Below are 25,148 nucleotides of genomic sequence, written 5' to 3' on the forward strand. Positions count from 1 at the left end.
ATCCTCTACAAAGAAATATTTTCCCTTATTATCTATTTGGTTACCACAGGGTACAGTTTGTACAGAGAAAGTAGGATCAATGCCTGCTTTTTCCCCCATTTATTAGTTTTATAATCATGAGCTGGTTCTCTAGCACCTTCCAAAGATATCCAATGATGAATTCATGGATTTTAATACATGTTTCATTATTCTTCTTTCTGATGCTCAAATTGTCCCGTTCCTGGGCCAGTGAGAGTCCCTTCAAGTTGACTCTTGAGTGCTTTTGATATGATGCTAAGTGTCTTCAGGAGTCCTCCGTGGTTTCCTTGCTTTCTAATGCAACGAGATATTCCAGGCTCATCTTATATATTTCCTGCCCCAGAACTGGAAACAGCCATTTCTCCAAGGAGCACTGGTTTCTTTCAGTGGTAAATGGTACTGAGAAGCCATAATATGGACACTAGGGGTGTTCAGTTGTGATGGGCTGTTCAGTATCTCTCGATAATATTTCAGCTAAGAAATTAATTTATTAATTAATTAAATTTATTTTATTTTTTTAAGAGACAAGGTCTCACTCTGTCACCCAGGCTGGAGTTCAGTGGCCTGATCATAGCTCACTGCATTGGGAGCCTTGAACACCTGGGCTCAAGCAACTCTCCCAACTCAGCCTCCTCAGTAGCTAGGACTACAGGTGTGCACTGCCACACCTGGCTAATTTTTTTTTTTTTTTTTTTGGTAGAGACGAGGATGCGCTATGTTGCTTAGGCTGGTCTCAAACTCCTGGCCTCAAGCAATCCTCCTGGCTTGGCCTCCCAAAGTGCTAAGATGACAGGCATGAGCTACCCACTGCGCCCAGCCAAATTAATATTTTTTAGAGAGAAAATGCATCATGTGTCCATATAGATATGTGCAATTCAAATTTAAGATTACAGGATTTTTATTTAATTTTTATTTTTTCTCTTGTTATGCTAAAAATCTTAGTTTATAACCCTAACATAATTATTTGAACATATATTCACATGTCTTCATAATAACCATACTAATGTCATTATTAACAACACCATTACTGAAAACACTAAGATTTCTTTGTAGTTCTTTTTCGCTCTTAGAATATATCCCACTAAAGATGTACATTCAACTACTGTGGGTTTTTTTCTCAACTGCTGTGTAAATAGTCACTTAAAATAAAGTTACCTAATTAAAGTCACTTAAAATAAGTCCTCTCTGTGTAAGCCACCAATTGGATATAAAATTAGGTTCACTTGTTTCACTTTGCTTTTGATTTTAAGCATTGTGCTCTTATTTTGATTGAAATTGGTTTGTTTTATAATTGTGTATAAGATATGCATGATTCCCAAGTCAAATAGGCAAAGCATGTATTGTTAATTTAAAATGAGACAAAGCCTCTCAAAGTCTTTGTTTTAAGGAAATCATAGTCACAGGAGAAAGAACAAACAAACCTGCAAAGCTCTCCTGGCCAGTACAAAGTGTACCTCCGTTTTTAAAAACAGATGTCAGTTGAAATGTTATCACCAGGGCGATGTATAATTAAGCAAGGCTACCAGTATAAAAGCAGATTTTTTTTTTAACATCACACAGTTACATTTCTCTGAAACCCAGGTGGCTTAAAAGATTCCGTTGTTTCATATAACATTTGCAGCTGAAATCAGAACAGGATAAGAGAGTCACGTATTTTCATACAAGTGCCTATAGTGGGAGTGGAGGGCAAGATGAATGACCTTGTAAACGCCCTCCACTTAAATGCTTTATCTGAACAGGCTCTTTCACCAGCTTTACGACACTCTCAGCCGAACATCTGCTTTTCCAATCTTGCAGGGAAGAGGGAACGTCTTTTTCTCTTTCTGAGACTGTCGTCCCTAGACACTGTGGATGAGGACGGTCTGTACTCTCAAGGCCAAGTACTGGAATGCCCTTGGACAGCAGGAGCCGAAACACAGGCTGAGGACGCAAACCCAGAATATGGAAAGGAAAGGGCAAGGAGAAGGTCTGTGATTCCGCTTCTATGGCTCACAAGGAGCCAAACCCGAGGCACTTCACGTCCCCAAGCTACACCTCTGTTCCCACTTTCATCACCCAACCTCGCTCCTCTGGCAGCTCTTTTAAAGTTGGCCCTTCTCCGAAATCAGCCCCGAATTCCGAAAACAGTCTTCAGAGATTTTGCATCTGTGTCATGGGGTGCTCCCCAGAAAGCCACCAGGTGGCACCGAAGGATCTACTCACTCATCCTGTTCCCATATATAGCCCATGGCTCAGCCTACCCTGAGGGGTGCCAGGATTAACTGGGTGTGACTGGCATGTCCCCAAATTTCCCAGTGTGTCTCAGCAGTCTTGTAAGAGCTTCCCTATTGTCAGGCCCAGATGTGGGGAAAGCTGTCAAGAAAAAGAGGGCAGGTCACCCTCCCCCCTGGGACGGCCCAGGGTGATGGAATCACCATGGACGAAAGGCCCTCGCTCATACTCTAGGAATGCCCTTCTCTTCTAATGATGATCAGGGCACGGTTATCACTGGCCCCACCGTAAAGCCTTACAGATTTAATGACACTTGTGAGGACACCTGGTCAAAATTACTGCTGAAGTGTCCCAAGCTGGAGAGTGACCAGACGGTAAAGCCCTGCTCCCCACCCCCGCCATGAGTAAAGCTAAACGGTTTCCAGAAGTTTGTCCAGGCTGAGAAATGCCCATCAACCTCACGCCCATGCAACCCCCAGGCTGCCCAGGAGGCTGCCCAGGTGGTGAGTGGCTGGCAGTTCAGGACTACCCCACTCTTGGCCCGGTGTCCATCAAAACCTTATGCAGGCTCGGCATCTCATTAATCCCTGAGCCCAGCCACGGACAGCCAACGGCTCACAGGGCAACGTCTGGGCAGTCTTGTGGGAGCTTGGGTCTTCTACTTTCTTCTCGTCTGCGGTTTCTAAACCCTTGAGAGCTGGAGGTCCAGGTGATCGCCCTTGGTAACAGGAGCAAGCAGGTTCTGAGGGGCCCTCATCAGATGGGTGGGCTAGAGGTTCCATGGGATTTAAATGTACAGATTCTCTGACAGTAATATTAGCAGCTCAGAGGCCTCCTGGGCTCAAATCTTGCTGTGTTTGAGAGTTAAAATTCTCCCCAGCCAATCTCTGTAAAAGCGACGGGTTATCTGTTCGTTTAAGATGAAGCTGCAAAAGTACAGAAAATGCAAAACCAAAAAAAGCTACAGATTAACCTTCTCCAGTCTATTTCTTTCTTCAGAGAGGCCTGAAAAGGTTAAAGAGCCGACAAACTCACAGTGACAGAAATAAAACATTTGAAGGATGACCTCGTATGGTAGAAAAGTTTCCAGCAAAGAAAGCAGGAACAAAAGTTGGGCCACTGGTCCTATTGCTGCTCCTTGAGAAGAGGGCACCAAGTAGGTCCCCAGCCAGCAGAGTGACTGTGCACAAGTTGGTGACCCATTTGGGGTCTTTTCTCCTTATCTGTAGGGGAAGTAATAGGAGAAGGGAAATATTTCCAGCTCCTGAGATTTCATGGGTGACTGCTTTTATTATATAAACATTACTTTTATTTAAAAATTTTTTTAAAAGTTTTTTAGAGACAAGGTCTATGTTGCCCAGGCTGGAGTGCAGCAGCTACTCACAGGTGCACGCATAGCGCACTGCAGCCTCGAACTCCTGGGCTCCAGCGATCCTCCTGCCTCAGCCTCCCGCTGAGTGGGTTACAGGTGCGCGAGTGCACCAGGCAATAAACACTACCTTTTCACATCCGTCAAAGACCTCCCCCTGCTGGACACTCATGAAATTTCTCAAGAAATTTAGAAGAATAAAATATGTACACTAACAGGATACATTGTAAAGGATTTTTTTTTAAACAAAAAAGGCTTTAAAACACAGTACGAAATCAGTCTTGTGCACTTTGTACATCTCTGTCCTCCTGTCTTCATTTACTGCTGCAGGAGGCTGATGCCGCAGCCCATCAGAGTTCAACAGAGGTACCAGGACGCCACTCAGAACGTCTTCACGGCAGAAGCCCCAAATGAACACAATTCTAAAGGGCAGCTTCCAGTGTCCCTTAGCTTTGTTCTCCCCAGGAGAAATCCATTTTGCAACCCAGTGTGACCAGCAGACTTGGGCTGGACACATCTAGCACAGTCACTGTCCTGTCACGCTGCCACCGTGGCGCAGGGGCAGTGGGCAGGGCAGCCTCTCTGCCAGACGCCTGCGCTAGGCCTGCTCGCCAGCACTGCTGCCACCGGCTCCCGGGCCCTTGCCGGGCACCTGGGCTTCCGAGGAGCGGGACGCCTGCTTCGGCAGGCGGATGGGGACATAGATGTTGGAAGCACAGTGCTCCTTGAAGTACTCTCCGCCCTTTTCTTCATATTCTTTCCTGGTGATCCAGGCCTCGTCGTCATCTAGGTGGCGCAGGGCCCAGTCACGGGCACCGTACCAGGCGTCCAGCACGGGGTTCAAGGCAAGCTGAACCTGAAACACAAAAAGAACGTTCACCAGAAGGACGACGCCCACCAGGGCTCCAGCCCCTCCACCTTATCCCCAGAAATACACACACAGGAGGGCCCCAGTTTATTCCAAGACAGAGCAGGGCTATCTCTGCACCCCCCAACGCAGCTGAGCAGAAATGTCCGGACTCTCCAGGAGAGCACACAAGGGCACAGAGCGCACCACATACGACCTCACAGAAAGACAGCTGGCAGGTATTTTATGAACACAAGACCTGCCACTCTGGGTCAGAGAGGGCCCAGGTGCCCCGCCTCCTGCTCCACGATGCTGCCAACCACAAGCTGGTGGGGGGGATAGCAGAAGTGGAGGCTGGCACTCGGCTGGAGGAAAGGCCCTCCCAGCCCTGCGCCCCTCCTCTCTGTGAGCAGCGGGAAGCAGAGGCTGCTGGGAGGCAGCTCTGGTCATGGTGGCAAAAGAGCCTCAGAGAAATGACAGCAGAGAGGGGTGACCTGGGAGTTCTCTGTGATGCTGCCAGTGCTTACTTCCCATTGCTTATTAACGAGGGAGGCCGGGGGTCAGCAGCTCTGTGAAGGCCCCTCAACCAGCCTGCCCTCACCATCCGGGTAACACTCTGGCTCAAAGTCGGCCTCCTGTGCTCCAGAGTCAACTGCCCCCCTTCCCGCCTCCCTGTCACCTCCTCCCCTCCGCCAACCACATGAATTCCAGCTTGGAAAGGTGGTTTTAGAACCTGCGGAGGTAAAGGAGGGGCAGGCCACACAAAGTGGAATCACATGCACAGAGGACAACAAAGGGCAAAAAGTGTAAGCTCAGGAGTCCGACTGCCTGGGCTTATTAGCACACAGGCAGGGACTTGTGAATAGGGACCTCTTCGCAAGATTAGGGTAACAAGAGGCCCCACGGCTCTGGCTTGGGAGGAGGCAGTGGGAGAATGAGTGTAAGGTGCTTGGAATACTTCCCAGTACAGGGTGTTCAATAAATGGTAGTTATCACTATTACTAATAAAAAGGAAATAAGGTATACGGTTAACAGAATATTATACAGCCATAAAAATGCTTTGGAAATGTACCTATCAATATGCAAAAACCACCACAATTATCTGAAAGTGAAAAAACTACAGGCTACACAACAAGCTACCAACAATCTTTTTTTTTTTTTGTTAAAATCATACATGAGAAGAAAGACCAGAAAGCATACATATAACATCTCTCACAGAGGCTGCAATTATAATTTTTTTTCCTGTTTTCATTTTGACTTATTAAAATTGTCTGATATTTTTGTAATGTTTTTAAATGTTTTCCTGTTTATGAAAAAACAACAGAAACTATTTTCTTACAGAAGTTGTAAACACTGTACACATCTTGGGGTTCTCTACCTTTTAAAGGTCACACAGGCCCTTAGATAGTTCATATGCTTGGGCCATTGCTGAATACACAATCTAAAATTGGGGTGTCAGGGCTTAGTGACAGTGCGACACACTCACTGCACGAGCAACGTGAAAGGGGGCAGGGACGGTGGGGGAGAGGCCAGCTGGGCTGGGCCACCTGAGACAGGAATAGCTCAGAGCCAGGGCTGGAAGAGGTCTGGTGGCAGTGTTCCTCCGACCAATGCTCATGAAGTAATTCATGGGAAAGGCTTTGGGGATTATCAAGAAATAGGTTTGAAAATCCTCTAAGATTTTTTTCTCAACTACCTCATCACAAGTCGGCCCTGCCAGCGTGACTCAGCCCCTCGCTCACGCTTCCTAACATCACCCCTGGCTTCGGTGCTGCTGCTCCCTTGGTGCCCCTCCCACCTCCTCCGCCTCACCCAGTCTCTTAGACAGCATTATGGGTGTCGCCCACCCGCCTATGACCCTTAAATGTGGGTGTCCTTTAGGGCTTAATCCTTGACTTCACCTGCTCCTCCCAAGCAGTGCCCACGAGCACATTCACACGAGGGATGCGAAGCCACCCTTCCACCTTCCCCTGAGCACTCACAGCTCGCTATGGCCACCTCCTCCCGTGTGTCCACTGAAAACCCAGCTCGATCCACCCTGGAAACGGAACGCACTAACCTCCCCTCCAGCCTGTTCTTCCTCCCGTGGTTCCTAGTTCAGTGAATGTCATAGTTATCAAACTAGTTGCTCCACCCAGAACTTGGGAGTTGTCCTAGGTCCCACTTCTCTCCCCAAATCCAATCTACTATCAAATTCTGATGACTTTACTCTCTTAATCTCCCTCACATCAACTCCCTCCTTTCCTCTTCCTCTGCCACTGCCTTCGCATTTCTTGCATAGCTACTAGGTGACGCCGTGCCAAGGGCTTAGAACACATGTCACAACAGTTGCATGGAAACCAGTTGCTGAGAGTCGGAATGAGCTAGTAAGGGTATTCTATGCAAAGGGAACCAGCTGCACGCAGAGGCCCCAAGGCACGAAAAATGGCAGATCTGGGGAACTGACAGTAGTTACAAGGGGAGTGATGAGATAACACTGGAGAATTCTCTTCAAGGTCAGATCACAAGGGACCTTGTAAACCAAGGTGAGTGGAGAGGAGCAAGGACTTCCTCCTAAAGGCTAGGGAGCTGCTTCCAAACTGGTCTCCTTCTTCCAATATTGCTCCTGACTTCCCATCTTTTTCACACCAGTGTCAAAAATATCTTCCTAAAATGCAAATTGGATCACATGACTCCTCCGCTTAGACTCCTTCCTGGTTCACTATGGCCTAAAGACAGCAGCTGTGCAGGAAAGGGTTAACGGAGCAGGCCTACTGCCTATCCTTAGGAAGGCGGGTGTACAGGCTGGTCCCTGGCAGGCATCTGGGAACTTAGATTTTGGGAGGGCTCCCACCATTACCCGGTAAGAGTGGCTCATGTGTCTGTACAAACAATGTGGTTTATGCTGAACACCTGCTTTCCTTCCCTGAGTCTGGAATTTGGGTATGCTACAAGCAGGGGGTGCCTATGTGATCCGCCCCCACGTAAAAACCCTGGGCACTTAGTCTCTAACAAGCTTCCCTGGTTGGCAACATTTCGCAGGTTTTTACAACTTGTTGCTGGGGGAATTAAATATGTCCTGTGTGACCCCTCTGGGAGAGGACTCTGGAAGCTTGCACCTGGTTTCCCTCAGACTGCGCCCCGCGCACCTTGCCTCTTTGCTGATTTTGCTTTGTATCCTTTTACTGTATTAAGTCATAGCCATAAACACAATTACATGCTGAGTCCTGTGAATCCTCCACAACAGCTAGCGTTGAGAGTTTATTACGTGCAGGCCCTGTGCTGAGCATGTGACATGCACCAGTACACTGAACCCTGGCAACAGGGGCTATGATTACCCACTTCTTACCATGGAGAAGACTGAGGGTTAGCAAAATTCAGTAACAGTGGCAATGGAATGAGGACCGAAGCCCAGAGACCACACCCTGAGTGTATCCTACATCACGCAGCACAGCGGATCATGGCCACGCTTCTCAGCAGAGCACAGGCTCTGCACGACATGGGCTCTGCTGACCGCTCCACCTCATCCGCCTCCACTCCTCTTTAGCAGCTACATGCTCCAGCCACACTCGGCCACTTCACACTCCCTCCACAAGCTTCTGGCCCCTGTGCCTTTGCCGGTGCTAGTCCTTCTGTCTGAAATGCTCTCTCCAACCTACCCGCACCATGCTGTCTAGCTGGCAGACACCTATTCAACCTTAGAAGATCCAGTTCCACAGAGCCTTCTCTGAACACCAGTGGAGACTGCTGGGCGCTCCTGCCTGTATGTCCATCACACTTTGGCACAACTCAGCCCGTTTACTTGGCTGCTGCCCCCTCAGATAGCCATGTCCTTGCAGCTAGGGGCCGTACCCAGGTCATCTCAGCAGCCCCACAGTGCCTGATCCATCTCGGGAGCTCGGCCCATGTTTCTCGGTAATCAAGAATTTGGTAGAAAAACTGTGGGGCATTCATACCATACAATCAAAAAAACAGTCTTTTAGAAGAATAATGACATGGAAAAAATGTTCATGACGGGTTAAGAAAACTCAGTTTACAAAGTAATACACTTTCATGTGTAGAAAACTTATGAAAGACAAGCTTTCCCTGTAGGATGAGAGACAGGGTAGGGAGAATGGCTTATTCTTGATGTACGCTCTTTTGTACTCTTTGAATTTTATTATGTGCATGTCTTCCTTTTCCAAAAAAAAAAAAACACAAAGTAGTATATAAACCATGATTCCCATTCTGCTTGAAAAATTAAACATATACTGAAGACCAGAGGGAAGGCCACAAAAATGTTAATAGTAGATCTCTCTGGATGATGGAATTATAAAGCAATTTTTCTCATTTACACTTCATTACTTTTGCAAGGAGAAAACAAGTAATGAATGCTATTTTCAAAATAGCTGGCCACACGAACAATCAGTACCTGAAAAGAAGACTGAAAGGGCCTCATCTCCAACAGCTCCTTCTCCATCCTGGCTTTCATCCCAGGATACATCGTGTTCCCACCGGTGAGGAACACATTCTGAACCAACATCTCTTGGACGTCCTTTGGGTACCTAGGAGAGAAACAACTCCTTCTGGTATAGTCCTTCTCACTTGAATATCAGAAGGGAATGCAGATGTGGAAATGTAAGCTTTCAGCACAAAACAGAAGATGTTGAAAAAAAATAAAACCAAAACTGTCACCTTTCATTTGTGTCTCTATAGAATGCCAGTCCAATGTTTCCAAATAGCTAGTCAAAACCTTAATTTGAATGGTCAACTCATTTCCTTAATGTGATCAGAATTTTTATAATTTTGTAATACATGTTTTTTTAAAAATCAGCTTTATTGAGGATTACTTTACATACATTTTGATAAAGTCTGACAAGTTTATATACCCCAGTAACCATTACCACAATTAAGATATAAAACATTTCCATCATTCCCAGAATGTCCCGCCTTCCTTTTGAGGGTCCATCTCTCTACTTGTGCTTTTTTCTTTTTTAATAACAGCTTTATCTTAGATATGTTTGATCACTTTCCCACCCACTATTAAGACAAAGCTCAAAGCCACTCAAACAAAGTAGCTGCAAAAGCTTTTTTCCCTTGCTGGGTACAAATTCCCATCCTGTTACAAGCAATAGCAGCCGAACTACAATCATATTCCCTACTTGTCCGACTTGAATTATGCAATCTCACACTGCAGGGACTGCCTGTATACACAGCGGGAGGGAGGTGTATTCTCATAGAAATGTAAACCCTTAAATAAGTAAAATACCTGTAAGGAAGGAAAAAAAAACCTTTATAATCTCTGCAATATTTTTAAGGTGATTTAAAATCACCAGTCTCCAATAGTGTGAAGGTTTACATGAAGGCCAAAGCATATGTTATACCATGTTGCTCAACTTAAAAGAAACTCTTAAAGCTGCTCAAATCAAATGAGGCCTTACAGATTCAGAAAACTACAAACAGTCCCAACCAGGTGCCAGGCCTGGTAGCAGATAAAAGAATACTACTGGAGCACGGCAAGTAAATGAAAAGAAGAGAGCGAGACGGATTTCCAAAGTGCCCGACCATCAAATCTAGCATTTGATGTAAAATCATAGCAAAAGGTTCAGGAAAATAAAAGCAACAGAAGTTTCACTGTCTCACCTGTCCAGAATGTACTGAAGGGTCTCTGCAATCCCAGCCTGCTCTTCTCCTATGAGAGATGGCTGGAAGATAATTTCTGGAGCTCGAATTCTTTCTGTCCCAACAAACAGCTGATGATATGCTGCCAAGTTAAACACGGGCTTTAAAAACCCAAGGTTTAAAAGATATTTTTAGGCCATAATGATAAACATCCCAGTTGCCAGTTTCCTCAAACTGTACTTCTTATTTCTAAATAGCTCCTGTCCTTTGGTCATGCCAAATTAGCCTCCCCACAACTCTCTTGACTTGATAATTCAATCTCTATCTTCTTTCAACCTCTGAAATACAAACACCTACATATTTACATCATGAAATGGTCCCTGCGTTGCAGGGAGACTTCGTGGGGAGCAGCAGTAAAACAGTCCAGCATGGAGGACAGGTCTCCTGCCCTGTCCTGGCCTGGCACCCCTGCCCCTCTCTCCCAGGTGGGTCTCAGACTCAGGACAGTTCACCTGGTTGCCACTGTAATGACAGAAACATAGACCCCAGAGAGGATTAAGCCTAAGGACACTGGCTTAAATGTAAACGAAACCATTAAAAGCCAGTCTTCAGATCTAAAGTTCCTACTTATTTGCCCAAATGTTTCTGCTAGGCAGATTCACATATCTTAGTACTGGAACCTCAATCAATAACTGGGAAAAAAAATCCCTGACATCCGATGTCTTAAGAATTGGTACCTCTTTTTCTAGAAAGCATGACTGGGATTTAAAAAAAAAAAAGGATAATCCCAAAGAAACACACCAGACTAGCCCAGCCATTGACGTCAACAGCTCCAAAGCATAAGCACAGTCTAGGCTGCAGGAGTCAAACCTGGACAGTGGCGACTGGCTTCTCCACTTCGGGTGTTTCCTCTGAAAACAAGGGATCAAAATCATTCATGCTTTCCACGTCTTCCAAAGACGGCTCGAGCTGCTCCAGGTCAGGGGTCTGGAATAGAATAGAATAAACAAAACACAATCTGTACCTTCAGCAAGCCTTGGCTCTGTTAGTTCAGGGTGACAAAAAATAACCAGGATCTTGCTCAATGTTTTAAAAGTTTACATAAAAACTATGAAAAATTTTCTAAGCAATTTTTTAAAAAGCACACATATAAACACAAAAATTAAAAGACTAAAAAGCCAGAAATGGGCTTTGCTTTTGTCTCCTACCTTTCCTGTGTATACAAGCCTACCAACCCCCACCTTCTCTGAAAGGTACTGACAGTGCCAGCTCGTGGCTGGGCCCCGTGGATGACTTGCTCCTTGCGTGAGTTACACCCCACACACACAACTCTGGGGGAGAAGGGTGTGACAGCTGACAAGGTAGCTAGACTACCAGAAAAATTAAATACACCTCTGAATAATTAATAAATATACGTGCCAACACTAATGTTAACAATTAGTCCCTTAACAGCAGGTCCTGTTGGGCTGGGAATATGACTAAAACATCTCTTAAACTCTCCCATCAACCTTCTGGCTTCTCTCTTCTCTGACTGCTTTCTCAGTCTCTTTACCTGGCTCTTCTGCCACCCAGCTCCTAAGTGGCGGCATTCCCCGGGCCTTTTCCTTTTCTCATGTCCCATTTGATTCTGTGTCCTCCCACAGGTGAGTCCTGGAAAGTGCACCTGATGTCCCACAAAGACTTTAAAGATAAGGTGTCAAAACTTAGCTCATTATCTTCCCAAACGTGGTCAAAGGCATTACCACCTATTCACTCACTGCCTTTCAAAACAGCCTAAGTTACAAGACTGGCAGCTGGAATGGGATTTTGCTTGACTCTGACTCTCAGCTGCATGACTTCTACCTATGCGACCAATCTTGAGCAAATTTCCTCACTTCCCCAAGTCTCAGTTTCCTTGTCTGTAAAATGGGAATGATAATAGTATCCACTCACTGAGTTGTGAAAATTAACTAGGATGACACTTGCACAAGTGCTCACCATGGGGTATGGCACGTGCCACGTGTTCTGTTACCATGAGCCACTGCCGCTACTGTCACCTTGGCTTGTAAATGGCATGGAGATCTTGGGATCCTACCTCTGAAGTAACTCCTCCTCCACCCTCCTTCCCCATGGTTACTGACATACTGCAGGTCTGCAGCACCTCTCTTCTGGACACTACGACACATTTTTATTCTGTTTTCCCACTTTCAGCCTAACCTCTCCCATCAACCCATCATCCTAACTGCCACCAGTCATTTTCCTAAAATAAAATCTCATCATGTCATCTCCTTGCTCAACCTCCTCTGAGGGCTCTGTATGTCTGAAGGACAATATGCAGGCTCCTTAGCCTGACAGGTAAAGACCTCTATAGCTGTCTCTGCTTCATCACCCACCACCGCCCTTCTTGCCCACACTCTACACACCTCCCTGCACGCGTGGCTCTTTCCACCTAAAATGGCCTTCCCTCCTCCTTTGCTACCTACCGGAATCAGGTAATCTTTCAGGGCCCAGATCAAACATCTCGATCCTTTCTCAAAAATCCATCTGTATTTCCACACCAGCCACCACCACACCTGACATGCTCCATCCCAAGCAGCTAAGTGTGCTGCTATAGCCCTATGTTTTTGTTTTTTTTGTGTTTTTTTTAGGCACCTGGGAGGACAGGAAGCGGGTTTTTTTGTTTGTTTGTCTGAAGATATGGGATGTCACTCTGTCGCCCAGGCTGGAGTGCAGTGGCACAATCATTGCTCAGTGCAACCTCAAGTGATCCTCCTGCCTCAGCCTTCTGAGTAGCTGGGACTACAGGCATGTACCCCAATGCTGGGCTAATTTATTTTTAAAATTTTGTTTAGAAGCGGGGTCTCGCTATATTTCTCAGGTTGAGGAGCTGATCTTAGTCACCTCTACCATTCCTGGCCCCTGGCACTGAGGGCCCCTGGGATATACCCTCAAATTCCCCCCAGAATAGAAAAGATTATAAACCTTTGGGTTTCAAAAGGCTTCTTCAGCTGCAGCAAAAATATCATCATTTGCTTTCATCTAGCTACATTAAAAAATGTGTCATCTTAAAAAATCAGATTACTTCTTAGCTTCACTAAAAATGGTAAAAAGAATACATACTTATCCTAATTCATATGATTCACAGAGAGGAACAAAGCTAATAATTCCAATGCAGAAAAAAGACATCCGACGGAGAACAGATTTCTCCACCACGGCTGGCTTCTCTCCCCCTAGGGTTTGCCAGGGTGTCCACATGTATTGTGTGGTGCTCAGGAACACTAATATGACTGTTCCTTTGGAACTGAACAGAATGACGGTTTGCCAAAGCACATCAGAGAATATGCAGCATGGTTCCCTAAAACAGCCTTGAGCAGCAGCAGAACAAGCAGAGGCCAACTCTGATCTTGGCTAGTAAAGCAAGAGAACTTCCTATATTTGGCCCATTGTGTTTTCCAACAAACGATGATGCTCTAAAAATGTGTTCTCCCCTTCCTACCCTTATGCTGTGCTTGTAGCTATGAAAAGCCAGCATCTTCTAGTTCAAATACCTCATCAGAAAGCTAGCAAAGCCTACTCTTTACAACATCCTCACAGGGATAACTGCAGAATAGCAAGGACAGAATGGATTGGTCTTTTAAGGAAAAAGGGATTTCAGGAAACACTGTAAATTTAAAAATTCCAGCTGTATTACTCCAATTCAGCCATTACTGCTTAAGTGGAATTTCAATATGAAATTTGGTCCACATATATCTATTCACTTCATTCTAGATGAAAGATACAGTTGGAAAATACTACAAGTATTTTTTGAAAGGTAGAACTGGCTAGCCAGTGTCATGGTCAGATTTACCCCATGAATGTGACTGTAACTGACTCTAATTACCAAAAATTACCCTCTGTAAATGCTGACTGACCATTAAAGCTTTGGTGACCAATCAATTCATCAAATTTGTTGACTACAGAGAAATCTTTTCAAGTCCAACATTTCAAAACCTCCCAAGGAGATTTAAATATACGCCCCAGGAGCATAGAACAAAGCAGGTGCTTAGTAAGTATCTGCTGAACGAACGGAGGAGTGGTTGAATCACAGCACGTACAAACGCAGAAAAATGAACAAAGGAAAGGATAAACTAGTTACCCAACTGCTCAGGAATCACATCTTCACAGCTGCTTGGTTTTTTCCTTTTTAAATCTGAAATCCCTCACTTGCACATGGCTTAGTGGCACCTTTCTGGTATAAAGCAGCGTATGTCCTGTTGATAAGCTAAACCTGATAAAAACTACATATGGATGAATATAAAACAAAGATGACATGGTCTGGATTTCAGTAAGCTTTCACCAAAGCTTTAATGGTCAGTCAGCATTTATTGAGGGCAATTTTTGGTGATCAGAGTCAGTTACAGTCACATTCATGGGATAAATCTGACCATGACACTGGTTAGCCAGTTCTACCTTTCAAAAAATACTTGGTCAAATCTGAAACAAAGACCTGAAAACTGGGAGAAGCAAACGAGAAAAAGGACGCTGACTCAACTGAAGCTGATCTGGGATGCTGCGGGGGAGTAAGATGGTGAAGGCCTCTTCTACCCAAGATCTTAGTGGTCTGTGAAGGTGTATCGAGAAAGCCTCCCTCAGGATCTGCTTGATAAGGCACCTGTGCTCATGGGCAGTTACTGTCCTCACATAATCTACAGCCTGTCAGCGAGAGGCAGGGAACGCAAGGCTGAGAGCAGGAACTATGAGTGAGCCTCCAGCTGAGAGCCCGTCACTGCACAAGTAAGCTTCACGCTGAGCCAGAGACAGCTCTGACATCACTGATTAGCACCACCCAGCACCCAGCATCAAACGGCACTGACTTGGGTTTTTCCACAGTATTGTTTCTCTCTAAAAGCACAGGTAATCAAGAGTTTAAAGAAAGCAGACTTAACCACAAAAAGCCAAGAAGCTAGTCTGATTAATCCCGCCTAAAACATGTCTCAAGGCAATGAATAAATTATTTTGTTTTGGAACTGCAGGGATGACAAATTCAGGAACCATGCATATACTTATCAACACTTAGTTCCAGTTCTAAAGACAGGAGACCCACCCTGTGACTTCTGCGCTCAGGAGTGACCTGCAGGCTGCCCCTTCATCATGCAGGCGCCAAGGTGCCAGGGTTTGGACTACCCAGGGCCCAGCTCAGCTCTGCCACCTGCCCTTTTTGCCACATCAACACTTACTAACAGTGTCCAGGCAGGGAAACAAATGAGAAAAAGAGAAAATCAAAGAGCTTATTCAAAGAGTTAGTCTTTAGTCACTAATAAAAGGCTGACCTTAAGGCAACCTACAGATGTTTTATCGAGCATAGCTACTAGTCATAAAAACTCACATAAACTCTGTATGAAGTGTGATCCCTGTCCTCAGGGAATATCAAGATGGAAGGGAGGGAAGTGAACAATCAACCATGATACAGTTAATAAAACACCAGAACGTTAAGGGAGTGTATGACTGTCAAATGACCATCAAGGGAACAGGTTCGGGTTCAAGACAGCACCAAAGGATAGGTGTGTGAGTGTTCTCCCTATTTACATGCACACTTCCCCTTCCAGGGGGCCAGAGACCTACGGGGTGAAATCCCTCCAGACAGAACGTCAGTTGGTACAAGGTCAGTGCCATCACTGCCCCACCCACGTGCCAGTGGACAACACGCGTCATGCTGTTCTCTTTTCCTCCTGGACTCCAGTCACACCCCTCTGATGTCAGCCCTCTCAGGACACTCCTCCCCCTCAGGAAGGGGTGCTCCCTCCCAGGGCCCTCACAGTTACCTCTGGCTTGCTGTCTACCACATCCACCTCCAGGTTGACTTCTGCTTGAAGGATTTTCTGCTTAGCTTGCTCCACTGCCAGACTGAGCTTCTGTATGTAGGACTGAAGCTCTTCTGGGGAGTCCATGTTCAGTTCTATCAGAGCTTTGTGAAACTGATCCATCTGGCCATCCTCTAGAAGCTCCTGAAATCAGAGCAGTCACAATTCATCCTCAAAGACAAACAGTGCAATCACAGACAGGAAGGAAAGAGAAGTGGCTTCAAGCCAAACAGAGAAGAACTGTAGCAGGAGACAGCTCCCCTGGCCTGCCCGCTGCAGAGCCACATCTCCCGCTCCTGCCACAGTTTGGCACAGCTGCTCTCCTCCACAGCTGTCTCTAGGCATCAGAGTTCCAGCAACGCCTGATTAGGCGAAACTAATCAATGGTGACAGAGGACAGAAATGTTGTTACCACTTGCGGGGCAAGGTGGGAATGTTATTGACCAAGAGGAGACATGAGGGAGGCTTCTGGAATGCCGGTACAGCTCTGTTTCTTGATCTGATAGCAGATACGTGGGTGTGTTTTACTTTGCGAAAATTCATCGAGGTTCAGACTTAAGATTTGTGCAATTTGCATTATATGTGCTACACTTAAATTAACAAATTAAAAACTGAAATAGGCCGGGCGAGGTGGCTCAGGCCTGTAATCCTAGCACTCTGGGAGGCAGAGGCGGGAGGATCGCTCGAGGTCAGGAGTTTGAGACCAGCCTGAGCAAGAGCGAGACCCAATCTCTACTAAAAAATAGAAAGAAATTATCTGGACAACTAAAAATATATAGAAAAAATTAACAAGGCATGGTGGTGCATGCCTGTAGTCCCAGCAACTCGGGAGGCTGAGGCAGTAGGATCGCTTAAGCCCAGGAGTTTGAGGTTGCTGTGAGCTAGGCTGACACCACGGCACTCTAGCCAGGGCAAAAGAGTGAGACTCTGTTTCAAAAAAAAAAAACCAAAAAAAAAAACTGAAATAAAGGAGCTTATAAGGCCAAAATAAACAAATCAATAAAGCTGGAGCCCACAGCTCCTTGAGAAAAAGCTGCTTCTATACTGTACTCTACACTGATGATTGCCTGGACTCATTCTTGACCCCAAAGGGGACTTAGATGGTCAATGCATTTTATGGCCAAGGAAAGATATATAGGAAGAAAATTTTCTGGGACCACCTCGTTGAGCTCAGCTGGGAGCACATCCTTTGTATCTGCTGTTACCTGCACGTAGAGCAGTCTCTCCAGCCGCTCCTGATCCAGCTGCAGCTTCTCCTCCCGTCGCCGGGCGTTGAGCTCCTGCAGCCGCCGCAGTTGCTGCTGCCGCCTTTCCTGTTTCTCCTCGGAGGTCAGGGTGCTACCAAGGAGCTTGCTGGAAAACGGAAGCTGCATCTTGTGGACGTTGTTCTCGTAATAATCAGGGCACCGCCATTTCTGCAATTCTTCAAAGAAATGATTTTGGAAGTTATGAAATGGACTATTAACACAAAAATTAAAACATCAATACCTGGGCTCCACATATAGGTTTACGATGGAGAAAACACACTCCACCCAATCTCCGAATCCACTCAATTAACTAAATGCAGCTATAAAACCTGGATATCATGCCAGCAGAGCTCTTCTAAAAGAACTGCTAAATAAAGTTCTTCAGATAGAAATGGCACCAGAAGGAGGCTTGGAAAATCAGGAACGTAGGAAGAGCAATAGAAATGATGTAAATCTGGTTAAACATAATAGACTAATCTCCCCATGAATTCTCTAAAATGTGTCTGACGATTTAAAGTAAAAATCATAACACTGTCTGATGGGTTTCCAGAGTACATAGCTGTAACATATAAGACAATTCCAACATAAACAGGGAAGGATAAGGGAGTCTATATAGTGCTAACATTTTTACATTCCACTTGAAGTGGTAAATATTGATTCTGAGTAGACTGTGAAAAGTTGTGTTTACTGTAATCTCTAGGGCAGCCACTAAAAAAATACCTACACAGAGATACAGAAAAAAAAAAAGATAAATTAAAATGGAATACTAAAAAAAAATAAATAAAGAAAGAAAAGTTCAAATAACCTAAAAGAAGGCAGGAGAGAGAAACAGAGGAGCAATATATGGAGGGAACAACAAAAAAGAAACAAAATGATGGACCTAAATTCAACTATATTAATAATAAATTGTAAATGGTCTTAACATACCAATTAAAAGATATTGACAAAATAGATTTTTAAAAAAATGACCCAACTACTAAGAAATTCACTCTCAATATAATGGTATAGGTAGATGAAAAGTAAAAGGATGGAAAAATGCACCATGTGCACACGGATCAAAAGGAAGCTGGAGTAGCTACATTAATATTCAAGTAGACTTCAAAGCAAAGCAAATTACCAAGGAGAAGGACAGATGTTACATAATGATAAAAGGTCAATTTGCCAAGAAGACTTAAGAATCCTAAATACGCACTTAACAAAAGAGATTCAGATACGTGAAAGCAAAAGCTGACAGAAATGAAAGGAGAAATAGGAAAATCCACAATTATACCTACAGACTTCAACATTCTTTTCTCAATAATCAGTAGAGCCAGTAGATGGGAAAATAAACAGGGATGCAGAAGAACTGAACACCATCACCCCAGAACCTAAATGACACCAAGGAACACTGTACCCAACAGGAGCGGAGTATCTATTCTTCTCAAGTGTATATGAAACTTTTGCCAAAGGTGACTATATTCTGGGTCATAAAATACATCAAACTGGTATCAGACAAAGGGAGTTATTTGACCACAAGAGAATTAAACTAGAAATAAATCACGGAAAGATAAGAAAATTTTCAAACATTTGGACATAAAACACTACATTTTTCTTTTTTTGGTCATTTTGTTAGTTTTCTGTAATAATCAATTGCTCAAAAAAGAAATCTAGGAAGAAATTAGAAAATATTTGAACTCAATAAAAATGAAACTATATAAAACTTGTGGGATACAGATGAAGCAATGCTGTGAGGGGAATTAACAGCATTAAACGATCATATTAAAAAGAATGGCCTCATAATAATCAAAGCTTCTACTTTAAGAAACTAGGGAAAAAAGGAGCAAAATGAACCTAAACCAAAGAGAAGGAAGGAAATAATAAAGAGAAGAAATCAACAAGGTTACCTGAAGAGTCTTATGTCTATTAAAGAAATTTAACTCATGGTTAAAAGACTCCAAAAAAAGAAATCCCTAGGTTCAAATGGTTCCACTGGAGAATGCTACCAAATATTTAAAGGAAAAAAAATCAATTATCTATACAATCTTTTCCAGAAAGTTCTACGAGCACTTTTCAACTCATTTAACAAGGCCAATATTGCCCTGACACCAAAACCTCACAAAGACAGTAAAAGGAAACTATATGCCAATATCCCTCATGAATACAGTCACAAAAAAACTCCATAAAATATTACCAAATCAAATGCAGCAATATATAAAAAAGTAAGATACATAAACGAGAGGGTTTATCCCCTCTAAAAATCAAGGCTGGTTTCCATATTCAAAAGCAATCGTTATAATCCCTCATAAGAACAGTCTAAAGCAGAAACACCACACGATCATCTTAACTGATGCAGCAAAAGCATTTCACGAAACTCAAAATCCACTCAAAAGCAGCCTGGGACTGCTATCCTTAGAAAGACCTGCTTGAAAGCTCGGTCCTTGGCTAGCATCTGGGAACCTGGCTGGTTAACAGTTCCCTATGCCAATATAAAACTTTCCCTAGTAAGTGTGGCTCATTTTGCCTAGACTGTTTGTGCAAACCAGATGGTTTATGCTGAACACCTGTTTTTTTTCTAGAAGGCTGGAATTTTGGTATGTGTTAGTAGAAGGTATCTATATATCTAGCCTCTAATAAAAACTGTGGGCACTAGGTCTTTAATAAGCTTCCCTAATAAAAAAAAACGCTTCATACATGTCATCACAACTCATTGCTGAAGGAATTAAGTGTGTCTTTTGTGACTCCACTGGAAGACTTTTGGAACCTCGTGCCTGGTTGCCTCTGAACTTCACCCCATACACTTTCCCCTTTGGCATCTTTGCTTTGTATCCTTACACTGTAATAAACTATAGCCATGAGTTTAACAACTTCTAAATCCTGTGAGTCCTTCTAGCAAATCACACCTGGGAGTGGTCTTGGGGACCTCCCCAAAAAACTATAATCTTTTCAACCAATGTCATGGAATAATTGGACATCCATATGCAAAATAAAGAAAAAAAAAAACAGTGACCCTCACAACCTATAAAAAGTGAACTCAAAATGGGTCATAGAACTCAATGTAAACATAGAAATATAAACGTATAGAAGAAAACATCAGAGAAAATCTTCATACTTTGGGGTCTTTAGACATAGCATCAAAACCATAATCCACAAAAGAAAAATGATAAATAGGACTTCATCAAAAATAAGAAACTATTTTTAATGCAAGACGTTTAAGAAAATCAAGACAGTATACAGACCAGGAGAAAATATCTGCAAGTCATATAGCCAACGAAAGACTTATATTCAGAATATACAAAGAACTATCAATTAATTTGAAGTAAAATACAACCAAAAGTTCAAGACAAGCTTGCAAAGAGAAAGGTATGCTTCTGGAGTACGGATTCTACTCTAATGGTGTGATGAAACAATTTCAATTGTCTTCAAACTTAAACTATTTTTAATCTAGTATGTTCTGCTCACTCTTAAGAATGTTTCACTTCTGGAAAAAGTTGAAAGTTGTATAATCCCAAGACCTGTATTGGAAGCAAGCTGTAAAAGCTACCACTTGTGAAGGGAACCTACCTATGTAAGTTATTGGTTTATTCAACAGTTTAAGGAAATGAACAGCAAAACGGGTAAGAGGTACTAAAAAATATGATTCAGAGTAAAAAAGTAAGCAAGCAAATACTCATCCTAGTAACAACTTAAGGATCACCCCAAAGGTAGACCATATCCAAAAGCTGCAGGCAAATGTCCCCTTCATTACCTTCCACATAGTCCTCAGCAATGTAGCTGTGCTCGTGCAGAATCTCCTCCATGCGGCTGAGAGTGATAGCTGCCAGGTGTCCAGGGTACTTCAGTTGGAGGAGACGCTGGAGGTAGCCAGCTGCTTGGCTTCCTCCAAGATTGATGCGCTTGCAGTTTTTAGCATCTAATCTGCAACCAAGCAGTAGAAAACAGCACTGCAATTTTTGGCAACATACAGGAGAGAATATGGAGCATCTTGGAAGAAACAGACCATCAGAGGAAACACAAAACCTTACAATTGGAAGGGACTTTAAAGTTCCCTTGGTCCAACCTCTTATCCAGGCAGGAATTCCTAGTCCACACCCAGACACCTGACCATCTAACCTCTGGCCAGTCTCAGAAAGAAATAAGGTTCAGGCCCCGCGCGGTGGCTCACGCCTGTAATCCTAGCACTCTGGGAGGCTGAGGCGGATCACTCGAGGTCAGGAGTTTGATACCAGCCTGAGCAAGAGCGAGCCCCCGTCTCTACTAAAAACAGAAAGAAATTATATGGACAACTAAAAATGTACACAGAAAAAATTAGCCGGGCATGGTGGCGCATGCCTGTAGTCCCAGCTACTCAGGAGACTGAGGCAGTAGGATTGCTTGAGCCCAGGAGTTTGAGGTTGCTGTGAGCGAGGCTGACGCCACAGCACTCTAGCCCAGGCAACAGAGTGAGACTCTGTCTCCAAAAAAAAAAAAAAAGAAAGAAAGAAACAAGGTTCAACAGAAAGAACATGCTCTCCAAAGTCAGACCTTTATGTGTCTCATGTATTTCTTAAACTGTGGTCCTGCGACCAAATATCTCAGAAACAGCTGGAGAAAATGTTAAATATGCCAACTCTCAGGACTCACTTGTGCTGGGCTGGGGAATCTGTATTTTAACAAGCTCCTCAGGTGACTCTGGTGTAGGCCAGAGTTTGAGAACCCCTCCCCTAGACACTCCACTTCTACTGATGCAAACACATTAAGTAACCACACATACTACCTTACTGCAATCTCCTAAAAGTCAGATCCCTTTCATATTAACCAAAGGGGAAGAGAACCAGAGTAACTTTATTTTCCTAATGTGACAAAGTAACAGCACTAGGAACTTGCTGTATATGAAATGTTACTGCTATATCACACCTCACCAGTAGATGCCAGCACAGAACAAGATATTCTATTATCCAATCTGATAATTTCTTAGCCTTCAGGTAAAATAATCTCTCAATACAACAAAAACATGTTATTTTGAATGTATGCATATTCTGTTTATGTGAAATAGAGAACTCCATACTTCAGAAGTGTTTGGTGATGTTTAAGAATTATTTTTTTCTTTATAGATTTTGATGGAAACGTCAAAAAAGAAAAATTCCTATTATAGTTCCCAATAAATTCAATGACATTTATTTTGACTTAAATATTCAGACTGCTTTACAGTTAACAAAGTGCCCTCATCTACATTATCTCATTTCATCCTCAGGGTAACCCTGAGAAATCAGTTTTTCCCAATTTTACATGTTAAGAAACTAAGTGAAGAGGTTTAGCAGAAGATGTAAACTCAGGCATTCAGCTTCAAAGCCAGTGCTCTCTGCCTATGGTCCACACTTCCTTATGCACTGTGAGAAACTCAGGAGAGCAAAATGCTGCCCTGGTCTCTTAGCAGACAGTGAAAGCCCAAATATAAAGTGGGAACAGATTTTAAATATGACATAAACTACCCTTGCCTTCTAGTCAACTCAGAAATACTTAATAAGTACCTATTATTTGCCAAGCACTGTATCTGAAAAGAAAGATCTAAACAATAGCGACTGAACAGCTTTAAATTTAAAAAATAAAAAAATCTTAGTCAAAAAGGGTACTCTTTTGTATTCTGTATTCCAGAATACAAAGATGGTCTAACTTAAATTTATTCAAATAATTTATTTAAAACATGTTTGTTGAGTATCTACTACCTGCAGATGCTGTGTTGGCTATCTCCCCATAAATCAAAACTTCATATTGTAGAATTATGGATTTGGACCTAAGATACCATCCACTCTAACTCCATCCAGGAGATCACAAAGCAGAGGTAAAGTGACCTACTCATAGCTCCACAGTGAGGCAGGTCAAAGCCAAACCCAGAGGCTCAGTTCCTAGGCTACTTGCTCCACTCCGCCTTTAAAGTAGGCACTAAATAAATGTTTACTGAATGCTTTTTAAAATAGCACTCAAACACCACAAGTGCAACTCACCTTCCTTCTAAGATGGGTAAAATATGCGTGCACTGGTATCCAGATGAAACGACGAGCCCACTGGACATCGAGTTCTTTGGCTTATTGTGGTAGAAGCTGAAGAGGCTGTCTATTCCATAGGCAACCTTGGGAATCCCATAGCACTCAAAAAGAAGCTCTGACATCATTTGTCGTGAATACAATGGGTTGCACACAGCTTCTGTTAAAACTATGGGATGATCAACGCAACCCTACTTTGAAAGAAAAAGGCAAATAGATGAGTGGTAACAGAATACTCTTTTAAAGCATAAAAGAACTCAAAACCCTTATTGCAGGGCTGAATTTGCTTTTGGTCTCTTAATCAAAAACCTGATCAGTATCAACTGTAAGACTCTCATCTTTACTGGAAAATATGAAAGTAGAGTCAATTTATTAAGTGCCATCCAAAATGTCAGCAAATTGTGTTGGCTCTGTCTTCAAAATATCTCCAGAACCCAAGTGCTTCTAACCACATTCCCTGCTACCTTCCTCATCTAAATTACCATCATCCCTCACCTGGGTTATTGCAACAGCCTCCTAATTGGTCCCCCTGTTTCCACCCTATGACCCATGACAGTCCATTCTCCATAAAGCAGTAACAGTGATTGTACTGAAACTTAGTCATGTTCTTCCTCTGCTCAACACTATGCAATGGCTCCCCATTTCACTCAGAGTAAAAGCCAGAAGGTATGTGATTTGCCCCCTCACTACCTCTCTGACATCCTCTTCCAGGTAATACCTCTTCCACCGCACCTCGCTTTTTTTGGCTAAGATCAAATGCAGGTAGTACCTCTTCCAGGTACTATTCTCCCCCTCACTCTGGCTGCCCTGCAATTAGCATTAGGGCACACTCCGGCCTTAGGGCCTTTTTCACTGTCTACTCCCTCTGACTAGGATACCTTTCCCTCAGATACTCACATGGCTTGCTCCGTTAATCACCTCCTTCAAATCCTTGTTCAAACATCACCTTCCCCATGAGTCCTCCCCTGCCCACTGAAAAACTATAACTCCCTGTTATCCTATCATGGCTTAGACTCTACTACATAACTCCATTGTTTGTTGTCTGTCTTTTCATACTAGAGTATCTTTCCATACTAGCTCCATAAGCACAGGAAGTTTTACGTTATGGTACAGACGTATTCTAAGTACCTAAAAGAGTGCATGACATAGAGTGGCTGCTCAACACGTATTTGTTAACAAATGAGTATATTACCAAAGAGCACATATGTCCCAATGTGTACTCCAAGAGGAAAGGTGCGGTGTTCTAGTTGCTGCTATACCCGCAGCGCCTAGCACAGGCGCTCAGTATTTGCTCGACTGTCTGACGAAATGACAATCGGAGCTACTGAAATGACTATTATCTCTCCGAGAGCGGAGTGAGGGGAGACAAGACCTCACCCCACCCTCAAGCCCAGCCCACCCGGCTCTTCACCTGTGAGGAGACCCCCAGGTGCTGGAAGCTGTAGTCAAGCAGCAGCTCCTGCAGCTCCAGGTTGACAGGCACGTTGCGGTCGAAGGGCGAGCGCAGCATCCAGCGCAGGGGCTCCAGACTGCCCAGTGCATTGCCCACCTGCGGGCCCGCCCCGCCCCGAGCCCCGCCACGCCCGCGGGCGCACACCGCGCGGAACTGCAGGCGCGGCTCGGGGCCCGGGTCCAGTCCGGGACATGCCCAGCCGGCGCGGATCTGGAACGACCCGTTGTCCAGCACCAGCGGCACCGGCAGTGGCCCGTGTGCCACCGGGCCGGCTTCCAGCACCGGATCCGGTGCAGCGCGGACGTCGCGGAACGGGAACACGTTTACCGCCATCTTGGAGCGCGCGCCCGGCCCCGCCCCTCGCCGCTGCGCAGCGCCACGAGGCCCCGCCCCCGGCGTCACGCCGCGCGCTCCAGTCCTAAAGTGCCTCGAAGCCCCTCCCCTCGCGAAGCCCACCCAATCTTTCCACCCGACTCGCCCTTAATGGCCCAGCCCGCTTTCAGGACCGCCCATTCTGGCTGCGAAAGTCTGCCTTTGCTTAGCCTCGTCCCTTTTTACCGCTCATGAGTGACCACGCCTCTTCACTCTAGCCGGGACTGCGGGCC

The 25,148-nt window shown here is 44.3% G+C and overlaps 1 protein-coding gene across 2 annotated transcripts; it reads right to left on the reverse strand.

Annotated features, from left to right (window-relative positions):
• Positions 1–3,821: 3,821 nt before the first annotated feature.
• On the reverse strand, positions 3,822–24,932 carry ACTR5 (actin related protein 5). 2 transcript variants are annotated; one of them, XM_045528583.1, is made up of 9 exons: positions 24,502–24,932; positions 23,052–23,281; positions 20,816–20,985; positions 17,050–17,267; positions 15,806–15,988; positions 10,896–11,012; positions 10,047–10,186; positions 8,836–8,968; positions 3,822–4,454 (listed from the first exon to the last, which is right to left on the reverse strand). In XM_045528583.1, the coding sequence occupies exons 1-9, from the start codon at positions 24,874–24,876 to the stop codon at positions 4,197–4,199; spliced, it is 1,824 nt and encodes a 607-aa protein (XP_045384539.1). In that variant the 5' UTR covers positions 24,877–24,932; the 3' UTR covers positions 3,822–4,196. The 2 variants fall into 2 exon arrangements, with proteins under 2 accessions (XP_045384539.1, XP_045384537.1); XM_045528581.1 differs by lacking the exons at positions 3,822–4,454; positions 8,836–8,968 and adding an exon at positions 8,986–9,672 and having other exon boundaries at positions 24,502–24,931.
• Between the last annotated feature and the right edge of the window lie 216 nt (positions 24,933–25,148).

The sequence above is a fragment of the Lemur catta genome, chromosome 17, assembly GCF_020740605.2.
Source record: "Lemur catta isolate mLemCat1 chromosome 17, mLemCat1.pri, whole genome shotgun sequence".
Taxonomy (NCBI): domain Eukaryota; kingdom Metazoa; phylum Chordata; class Mammalia; order Primates; family Lemuridae; genus Lemur; species Lemur catta.

Bases quoted from the DNA above. Each gene is read 5' to 3' on its own strand.
- ACTR5 (XM_045528583.1), bottom strand. From the start codon at position 24,876: ATGGCGGTAAACGTGTTCCCGTTCCGCGACGTCCGCGCTGCACCGGAT. The intron at 15,989-17,049 runs GTAACAGCAGAT...CTCTGATTTCAG, and splicing joins AGAGACTGCTCTACGTGCAG to GAGCTTCTAGAGGATGGCCA. The intron at 8,969-10,046 runs GTGAGACAGTGA...TTTCTCTCCTAG, and splicing joins CTTCAGTACATTCTGGACAG to GTACCCAAAGGACGTCCAAG.